The 10,585-nt window shown below is 47.4% G+C and overlaps 1 protein-coding gene across 3 annotated transcripts in view; it reads right to left on the bottom strand.

Annotated features, from left to right (window-relative positions):
* The window catches only part of Snx29 (sorting nexin 29), a 416,575-nt gene that overhangs the window by 330,590 nt on the left and 75,400 nt on the right, over window positions 1-10,585 (bottom strand). For 2 of the 3 annotated variants that reach the window (XM_021209353.2, XM_021209354.2), the window contains 3 exons: window positions 7,999-8,129; window positions 2,631-2,706; window positions 773-852 (listed from right to left, as the gene is read on the bottom strand). In XM_021209353.2, the coding sequence (XP_021065012.1) occupies window positions 773-852; window positions 2,631-2,706; window positions 7,999-8,129 (287 nt within the window). Of the gene's footprint in view, window positions 1-772; window positions 856-2,630; window positions 2,707-7,998; window positions 8,130-10,585 lie in introns of all 3 variants that reach the window. The other variant, XM_029544359.1, reaches the window with a different exon arrangement.

Here is a 10,585-nt window from a genome sequence, read left to right as displayed (position 1 = left end):
AAAAAAAAAAAAAAAAAAAAAAAAAAAAAAAAAAAAAGGAAATGCTAATTTTTACCCAAAGGCTAATGAGGAAAAAAGGTGTAATTTTTACACTATCCAAGTGTTGATCTCTGAATATAATATGGAAACAGAAAGCCTGGCCTCTGCCCCTCCCCCTCCTGCCATTAGGGGTAGGAATGAGATGACTAGAGCTCAGAAGGCAGCAGCTAGTCAGGAAAAGGAAGGGCCCTGGCCTCTGGTGACCATGGAGTCTCACGCTAGCCCACTCTGCCAACCCTGGCCAGGGCACCGGCCCCAACCCCAACTGCTGACCTAGTCATTGAGCATCTATCTTGTTAAACAATTGCTGGTGTGGGTGCATGTGTGAGCACGCATGCACGTTCACACGCACGCATAACATGGCCCATTCACACACACTCTTCATGGCTGTCTCTAAGACTTTCTGCTGGAGCTGGAGCTGGAATGATTTGCACCTCCTGGGCATTCCACTATCTCACCAGCAAAACGGATTTGTCCGGAGTCACAACAAAGTCAGAAGAGTGTCTTCTTCTGGCTGCACACAGGAGGCAGCTTAGAAACCACAGGGCCCAGAAGGTTCCTTGCACCCTCCAGCAGATTCACCCCCATGCGCCACAATCCAGCCATAGTCTGGACGCGTACAGTGACACCACGATCAGGTGCACAGAAAGTAAACACTCACTAACTCCATGCCCACTTGCAGAGCCCACACCTGCACAGGATGGCACACACGCCGGCCTCGGAGAATACTTACGGACTGTCATGGACTCAGGCACTGAGGCAGAAGGAAGCAAGCTGCTCAGAGGACTTCCTTGGCCTGGAGAACTGGCTTCCCTACTGGGAGGAAGTAGACAGAAGGAAGTTACACTCATCCCAAAACACAGCTTCAGTGTTCACAACACTCGCAGGCAAAATGTCTCCCCAGGAATCTACTGGAAAAACAATGCAGCTGCCCCAGCAGATGTCTGAAATTTACTGGTAACTCCAAAACCAATCCAAACACCCTCTATAAGCCACTCACTCATGAGGGAAGAGTTAGAGTCACTCCGTGGGCATGTTTGCAGCTGGGGTCAGACAAGAAACCACTGCCTTCCTCTTCCAACTCGTGTAGCTGTGAACACACGTCCTTTCAGTGGTCTATTTTGTCACATTCTTACAGTTTGTATTGTCACTTTCCCTAGTTAGAATAGTCTCCAGGTCCATGTTCCTAGTACAAGGGCCCTGCATATTATATAAGCTTCACTCAGACAAGCATGGAATATCAGTGTCCGATGTCAACGAGTCAACAGTGTTTGTTTCTGATAGTCTCTCATGGATCCCAGGCTGGAATTTTCTATGTGACCAAAGATGATTTTGAACTTCTGATCCTTCTGCCTTCGCTTCCCAAGCACCATACCCAGTTTTATATGGTGCTGGGGATCAAACCCAGAGCTCTATGCATGCTACGCAAGAATGCTCCTACAGCTGAGCTACATCCCTGGTAGATTCTAAACAAGATGCCTTTAAACGAGGACACACGCAGAACCAGGCTATTCATTGATCAGTGGATATAGAAGCGTCATGGCAACAGGTTCTAGCGTCCCCGTAAGCAGGGCTGGTGCCCAGAGAGGCTTAGAGAGCATAATGACTGCAGGAGACTGGACTGTGTGCATATCTACAATCAGTTTCTAATGTGAACAATAGCACTGGCTTGTCCGTAAGCAGCAGGAGACCCCGAGGCCAGGGCTCGAATTCCTTGACCACTGTTGCATTTGGAAAAGGCTCCAAAACACAAGAAGAAAGGAGTCAGGGTCCCAGAAGGGTGCAGGGACACCATCCTTTATGAGACTGGGCTCAGTGGTACCAGGCCCTTCATGGTGTATCATTTTCAGAATCCTGTCTGTTCTGGGTGACAAAACACCAAGCATGGTGTGGGGCAGCAAGGACCCCCTTACCTTGAAGCTAAGTCAAGCACACAGATGGCTAACTTCAAGACACCAAATTAAAATTGTGAAGAGAGAGGAGGAAATAAGAGCAACAGAGATGAGGTGATGTTCAGAAACCAGGGCAATGTTCCCTGCGAGCAACAGGGACACTGGTAACTTGGTTTTCTGTTCATTTTTTCTTCCTTTTTTACTGTGAAAGAGAAAAGCCTTCTGCACTTACAAGCTGCCAAGCAATGCACTACTTAACAGCTAGTACCTCTTTCCCCATGGCCTAAACATCCCTTCACACTAGGGCTGATAAGCACCAACAACTACTAACAAACTTTAACTAGGAAGGCTGGGGCGGAAGTACTCAGTAAGGCTGAAGAGCGCTACCAAAGACAGGGAATGCAAATGAGGTTTGATGGCTGCTGCCTCTCCTTTGTGCGGAGAATGGAACCCTGAGCTTTTTGCATGTTGTACATGCACTCTACCACTGAGGGGTTGCCCAGCTCGGATGCTGTATCATAAAGCAGTTTGTCTGGGTGAATGGTCACCCGTGACCCCCACCCACAGCTTCGACCTGAGCGCAAAAGTGAGATTAGGCCTCAGTCTTCAACTCCAACAGGTACCACCTATCTTCAAATGAGAATACAAGGCAGAGAGCACGTCCCAATCCACTGACGGGCTTGGTGTCCTGATACCGACCTGTACCGAAGGCCAGGCTCTGGGATTATGTGGTCCTCTGTTCCTGTTCCATTCTCCAGACTTCCCACAGGGGCATCTGCAGAAGTCACGCAGAGAGAATGAGGCTTTATTTTCAACTCCATTTCTCCTTACCATGTGCTCAGCTGGCCTATTCGCTACCTTTAAACTCTTCCGACCCACATACAGGCTTCATCTGCCACCCATTTCTTTTGAGCGGGCATCATTGAGACTCGTCATTAGTTGCTGCATGTGCCTTTTTTATTTAAAACAAAACAAAACTGTGAAGCAAGTCCATAATCTAGGGCCCACAGCAGAATCAGGGTTTTTGATAAATGAATCACTCCTGCTTGTAGTAGACACTAGAGGGCAGCAGCACCTCATCATTAGAGAAGTCTGATGCTTTCTACTAAGCCAAAAGTCACTAAGATTTGGGAAAGGAAGTGAGGCCGTGAATCTCAAGAAGAGACAAAGAATGTTACTGATTGCTGCAGATGCTGATGCAGATGCAGAGCTGATGCTCAGGCCTTCTTCAGAGAAAAAAAGTGCAGACCCACAGACCTGAGGCTAAATGTTCAGGAAGACTGGATCACGCAGACTGAACAACCCTTGCTCATTCATGAAACTCTTGAGTCAGGCAAAGGAGCCACAGGGACAGAGCAACCCTCTGGGCCTCTGCTAGGCTTAAGGGATGTGAGCCTGGAGAAGACAAAGCCCTCCTCACCTTTGACTGCACATCCCAATCAGCACCTGCTGGCTCCAGTAACCCAATGGCATGACGAGCCTGGTTTCCATCCTGGGACTGTTAGGCTTCAGCTGGGAAATCACATGACTGCCTCTCCTGCCCTTGCTGCAGTGAGGCTGATGGGTACAGATGCTGCTGGCTACCGTGCAGGACCCTGCTCCTCTCCTGCAGGCCAGCCACCCAGCCTCTCTATGCCTTGCTTTGTTGTGCTTTGCTCTGCTCTGTTTGGCTGGCCTCTGACTCAAGCTTTTCTTGCCTCTGCCTTCTGACTGCTGGAATTTCAGACATGTGCCTATCAGACTTGTCTGGCCTGTCGTGTAACATTTTACCAACTATTTGACATAATTAAATTTTATATTGTTGTGGTTTTGAGACAAGATTTCACTCTGTAGCTTGGGCTGGCCTCAAATTTATAACAGCCCTTGCCTCTGCCTCCTGAGGCCAGGGATTACATATGTGAACCACCAATGGCTCTTTGGCCCCTGTGCCTCTGGGTAACCCTACAAAGTCCAGTGTATTCTTTTACCTCTCAAAATGACAACTCTCAAACTCCCTCATTCAGCTGAAACCTCAGCCCTACATCCTGGCTGGTCAGGAAGTTCTACTGAGACCTCCCTGGGCCCAGCAGCCACCTGCACTTTCAAAACCCCTGGGCCTTATTTCTGGACTCTCAGCTCAGAGGCACCTGCCCTCCACCCACCACAGAGCCAGGCATATCTGTTAAGCTTACAGCTCCTGGCAAAGGCCCATGTTTAATCCCTAGTTCGTGGTGCCACAGTAGGACGCTAAGAGGCAGGACCTGGTTCACTGGAGGATATGGCCTTGAAGAATCAGAGAGTGGGACCCAGGCCCCTTCCTAGCGCCCTGCATTTCCTGGCCACCATGCGGTACACCGTTTCCTCCATCTTGCATTCCCAAACATGATGCTCGGCCTCACCACAAGCCAAGACAATGTGGCAACTGAACATGGAATGAGATCTCTGAGTTTATGAGCCAAAATAAACCTTTCCTCCCTGTAAGTTGATTGTCCCAGTATTGTTTGTTACAGTAACAGAAACTGACAAACACAATATCCAAAATCTCCAGTGACACTAAATTCCCCTCACTCGGCTCATGGGCTAATTTCTGGTTAGGTCAGAAGGATCTAAGGATCCTTCAGCAGGAGGCTCCCTCAGCTCAGTAATCCTCAGTGCTGAAACTCAGCCACATCTGAGTCCAACACCATGCATGGCTGGAGTAAAGGTCATTCCAGATGCAGCACTGACTTGGCCCCTCTGTGTTACTGGCAGACATACATACACACACACTGTGGTGGGCCAGATGCACTGGCACAAAGAACATGAACAGCCACTGGCATCTTTTATTATATGTATGGTGATGGGATAGAACACAGGAGCTGGGAAATGCTCTATCACTGGGTTCTACCCCAAGTCTGTATTATCTTAACTTCACAGATGAAGAAACAGATCCCAAGGGATTAGCTGACTTACCAGAATCATGGAGTTGGTAAGGGAAGCAGCTACTCAGCACTGAGCTGAGCCCTCCTCACTTCAGCAGGCAGGCTCACTGAAGTACATGTTTGCCCCTCTGACCTCCTGGCTCTCCTGCCTCTCTCTGCCCTGCGTCCTATGTGGGTACCACTCTCCCAACACTATGCATCCTTGCCCTGCAGCATCTCTCCACCATCTGCAACATCCACTCATCCACTCAGTAGGAGTTTACTTATGATGCCAACTGAGGGCTCAGAACTGACCAGTGTCAAACTCATTTACACTGGAAGACAGGCATGGTCTTGTATTTGTGAACCTCACAGACTAGAAAGGACAGGCACTGTCTAGTTATACACAATATCTCCATCAGAACAATGAAGGCAGCTTTTCAGGGTAACACCGTGCGGGACATGAAGCCTGACGTGTACAATAAGGTGCAGTTAAAAAAGGGGGGGCATTTTTAAAAAAGTGTTATTTGTCAAGAAAGCTATGTGTTCTAGTTCCATAACTCAGAAGATAGAGGCAGGAGGATTGCCACAAGTTAAGGCCAGCCTGGTCTACATTATGAGTTCCAGGCCAGCCAGGGATATATAGCAAGGCCATGTCTCAAAAAGAAAAAAATATATTAAAAAAAATTTTTTTAAGGTGACATCTAAGCTACAACCTGAGGGATGACCTCGGGTACAGAAGGTGGGGGAGCGAGCTAGAGAAGCAGAAGCAGGGGGATACAGGGCAGGGGCATTGTGAACAAGGAGTAAGGCTGGCACTGCTTGGAGGCTGCTTAATGTAACAGCACAGGGAGAGGTGCAGAGGGAGGGCCAGAGCATGGGAAGGATGACATTTGACTATTCTCCATATCTGCTCTGGCTGATAAAAGAAGAACAGACAGAAACACAGGCAAAAGGAGCCAGTGCAGGCTCGTTGAGGAGCAAGTTTGCAACAGCACAGGCAAGAAGTAACAGACAGGATATGGAAGCATTCGGAAGACACATTCTGTACATTTCTCCTTCACACCAGTAATTTAAAAAACAGACCCAAGCCATGACTGGTAGCATAAACTGTAATCCCAGCCACTTGAGAGGCTGGGGCAAGTAGACAGCTTTCAGTTGAAAGGCAACATGAGTAGCCTTAGTGAAACATCATCTCAAAATAAAAACTACAAGGCTGACAAGATAGCTCAGAATATAAAGGCATTTGCTGCCAAGCCTGAAGACCCCAATGTGAACCCCCCAGAATCCACCTGCTGGAAAGAAAGAAGTGACTCCCGAAAGTTGTCCTCTGGACTCCACAAACGCACAGTGACACATCGTCACACACTCATACTCAAAATACATAAGCAAGTAAATGTAATTTTAAAAGGAGCTAAAGAGATGGCTGGGTGAGTGGTTAAGAGCCCATGCTGTTATTCCAGAGTGTTACATTAATCCTAGCACTCAGGAGGCAAAGGCAGGTGGGTCTCTGTGAGTCTGAAGTTAGCCTGGTCTACATAGTAGGATCTAGGCCAGCTAATCTACACAATGAAACCCAGTCTCAAGAAAAAAAATTAATTAAAATAAAAAATAAAACTACGAAAATGGAGGAAGGCCTCAGGTGGGATTTCCCTTCAGCCCCCGCCATGGCCTAGCACTGTGTACACAGCAGAACAGATAAAGGCTGAACAAAGAACCCATGAGCTCATCTGAATGTCATGTGACCCTACAGTTGGCTGGGCACATGATGCAGTCCCCGTCAGCTCCCACAGAATCTTGACTGTCAGGAGTAAAGACGCCTTCCCAGAGGGCTCCAAAGTCTACCACCTGAGATCACAGCAGTATGTGACTGCCATTCTGTGTAATGAGACATGTCACCCATAGCTGCAGGCATTTAATGAACACTTGGTCCTCAGTGGCGATGCTGCTTGGAAGTTTAGGGGTGTGCGGCCTCACTGGAGGAAGGACATCACTGGGGTGGGCTTTCAGAACAGAAAGCCTTACACTAGTACCAGTTTGCTCTCTCTGTACCTTGTTTCAGGTGGATGATGGGAGCTCTCAGCTTCCTTCTGATTGTTATGTATACCTGCTGCCATGCCTCCCACTGTGATGGTCTCTTAACCCTCTGGAACTAGAAGTCAAAATAAACTCATTCTTTTATAAGTTGCTTTTGGTCGTTGTGTTCCTCAAAGCAAGAGAAAACAAGCTAATATACTCCTCAACTTAACAAGTGGAGCTAGAAGTAAGGACAAAGAAAGTAAGAATGTTAGTCCCAAGGGAAATAAGTTAAAAGACCGCAGGCTGCAGGTGAACTGAGGAATGCTCTCAGATTAGCTGCACATCTCTGAAGCCATCACCAAATGAGAAGCACATACGGAAAGAGAAGCACACATGGAAAGAGAAGCACAGGTGCTGGGTGGGGCCTGTACAAAGTTCAAGTGGCTTCTTCCATCTCCTAAGGTGCAAAATAGTAGTTATGGTTAACTTTGATGTGACCAAGTTTAGTAACAAACTGTTGGGGGCAAGCATGTGAACCTCCTAGGGTTTTGCCAACCAGTTTACCCCAAGTGTCTTAGTCAGGGTTTCTATTCCTGCGCAAACATCATGACCAAGAACCAAGTTGGGGAGGAAAGGATTTATTCAGCTTACACTTCCAAACCACTGTTCATCACTAAAGGAAGTCAGAACTGGAACTCAAGCAGGTCAAGAAGCAGGAGCTGATGCAGAGGCCATGGAGGGATGTTTCTTACTGCCTTGCTTCCCCTGGCTTGCTCAGCTTGCTTTCTCATAGAACCAAAGACTACCAGCCCAGAGATGGTCCCACCCACAATGGGCCCTCCCTGGTTGATCACTAATTGAGAAAATGCCCCACAGGTGGATCTCATGGAGGCACTTCCCTAACTGAAACTCCTTTCTCTGTGATAACTCCAGCCTGTGTCAAGTTGACACACAAAGCCATCCAGTACACCAAGGCATCCTGCCAGAGCATCTATCTGTACACTCCAGTTCTAGAGGAAATCTTTAAGCTACTTCTTAATTTTGAATGTCCACAAGCCATCCTTGCCCTGAGCCCCAAATCTCCTAGCTCCTACCTGTTCAGATAACTCAAAAACCTCATCTTGTTCTTGGAACAGAAGCTCTTACTGGAGAAGACAGGAAGTACCCACCTGCTGCACCATAGGAGCCCACTCCACTGACAGGGAAGAGGACATCAGTGTCAGCATCAGCATCTCCATGAAGCACCTGCAGTGGAGCCCAGCCATGTACCTGGGGGAGGCAGGCGTTCCCATCCACTGTCCTATGGAGAAAGAATACAGCTGCATGACAGGGCCTCCAGAAATACTACAGCATCTGGGTCCCTCAAGTCTCCAGGCCTAGATGGGGCTAAAATCAGGACCACAGAGCTCAGAAAGGACCCCTCAAGTACTCGTTTACGAGAGCTTGCTGAGTGTCTCCTGAAAGTAGGTACTGTGTTCACCACAAGGGCAAATTGTCAACAAATGGTTATCATGCTGGGGGCTGAAGAGATGGTTTGGTGGTTGAGAGCACTGGCCGCTCTTCATAAGTTCCTGAGTTCAATTCCCAGAAACCACATGGGAAATGAAATCTGATGCCCTCTTCTGGTGTGTTTGAAGACAGCAACAATGTACTCATATACATAAAGTAAATAAAATTTTTAAAAGAAATGGTTATCATGTCCTCTTAGAGCTTACAGTCTGCAAGAGCACAGACATCAGTCATGTCACCCTGCAAGAAGGCAGAAGGCTCAGCTCAGGATTGTGGAGCAGAGCAGGAAGATGAGGAGGAAGGCCCTTTTTACAAAGGGTGGTTTGTAGCCAACCATGATGGTATACACTGTAATCACAATTTGGAAATTTTGGTTTAATTAAAAAACACAGAAATATTACAAAAATCTGTTGTCACTTTAATCCCAGGTGTGTGGCTATGACTGTGATTTGCCTCGTGCTCTAGCAGAAGTGTGATTTTGCCAGCTGCACATAGTTTCTGCAACTGTGTGATGTCTGGAATTCTGGGAACTTTTCAGAGGGTATATAAATGCTGGGGCCCTGAGAAGTGAGGTCATGTGTTGGTGGGTTGTTGGTGGTTGGATGTTGGTTGCTGTGGGTTGTTGCTGGTTGCTGTTGATCAAAGTTTGTTAGGGAGTTGTGTGCAGAAAAGAAACAACAACAAGAAGAAAGTAGATATCCTGACTGCTAAGACCAAACTTGCCCCAAGGAACTCATTGGCCCTGATCAGCAGGAAGTAGTCTAACTAGATAACATGGCCCCTTTCAGATCCCTGACTTTATTAAGGGATCTCATTCCTTTCCTCTGTGTTGGAGATTGGTTTTAATGTTTGGATTTAATCAGGAACCAGTATGTCCAAACATTGACGATCCTTGTCCTCAGCTGGTTTTTGGTCAATCAATAAAGATGTCAGTGACCAATGGCTGGGCAAAGGGAGACGGGGTGGAACCGTTAGAGTTCCATGGGATAGAACACGGGAGAGAGGAAAAGAGACAGAAAATCACCATGACTTGGACATAGGAGCTACAGGAGAGAAAGCCAACCAGCCACATGAGAATTTGACCATTGGCCATTTCCCCAATTGGGCCTGGGGTAACAGGGGAAGGTTTAGAAGTGCCCAGCCGTTGAGCTAACCAAAGGTATTAACTGGTGTGTGTGTGTGTGTGTGTGTGTGTGCGCTCCATTCATGAATCCAGCTAGCTCCTGGGTGGGTGGCTTGTGACCTGCTGGGAGCCAAAGCAATGTAGCTAAAATTACCACCTCACCTCTCTATCCTTCTCTACTATCTAGTGTGAGGAGGTTGAAAGGATGGAAGAAATGGTGTAGAGAAGGGTGGAAAAAAGAAGAACCCACAAACTACCAGAAGGCAGCTACAGTACACTATAACCCCAGCACTTGGGAGAGTGAGGCAGGGAAGCACTAATGTGCTTTGTGTAGCTCAACTGACCATCACCTTGGGGTCTTGTTTTGGTTTGATTCTGTAGACAAAGAAGGGTGTAGATTTTTGGTTTTATCAGGAGTTTTTGATTTTTTTACTTCTTTGTTTGAGACAGGGTGTAAAGTGTCCCAGGCTGGTAGAGAATGCTGTACAGAGCTCAGGATGGCCTTGACCTTCTGATCTTCTCACAGATTATACACTCATACTAACTGAGAGCATAAGGAAGCTCAACAGATCAACATCACACCTACTACTACATCAAGTAAGGAGAGGGGGAGAGGGAGAAAATCAAATTATGTAATTTAAACTTTTTAAAAAGCTTACGTGTGTGGGTCTTTTGCCTGTGTGCATGTCTGTGCACCATATGCATACAGTACCCACAGAGGCCAGAAAGTGTCAGATTCCCTGGAACTGGAGTCACAGACTGTTGCTGTTAGGTCTAAAGCGGGTTCCCCAAAATGACGGTCTGGGATCAGCTCATGCTGCACTCTGACCAGGTCAACTAAATAAATAAACACAAGGGCTGCAAGTGGATAGGCAAAGCCCTGAAAGCAGAGCTCCTCAGAATCTGTGAGACAGGTTTCTGTTGGTCAGGAAGAGTCTCTACAGACCTTCTCTGTCCCTAAAGGCAATTCGGAATCTAGTTCCCTATTAACACATACTGCAACACATACCAAATTCCCCTCCTCGTTCCCAGGCTGCCCTGACCCACAGGCTCCCTCCCAACCCTTCTCTTAAAAAGCTGGTGATGCGCCAGGCATGGTGGCGCATGCCTTTAATCCCAGCACT

Source organism: Mus pahari, chromosome 12 (assembly GCF_900095145.1).
Source record: "Mus pahari chromosome 12, PAHARI_EIJ_v1.1, whole genome shotgun sequence".
Taxonomy (NCBI): domain Eukaryota; kingdom Metazoa; phylum Chordata; class Mammalia; order Rodentia; family Muridae; genus Mus; species Mus pahari.
The sequence above is the reverse complement of the archived record's forward strand: the minus strand, read 5'-3'. Positions and strand labels throughout refer to the sequence as shown.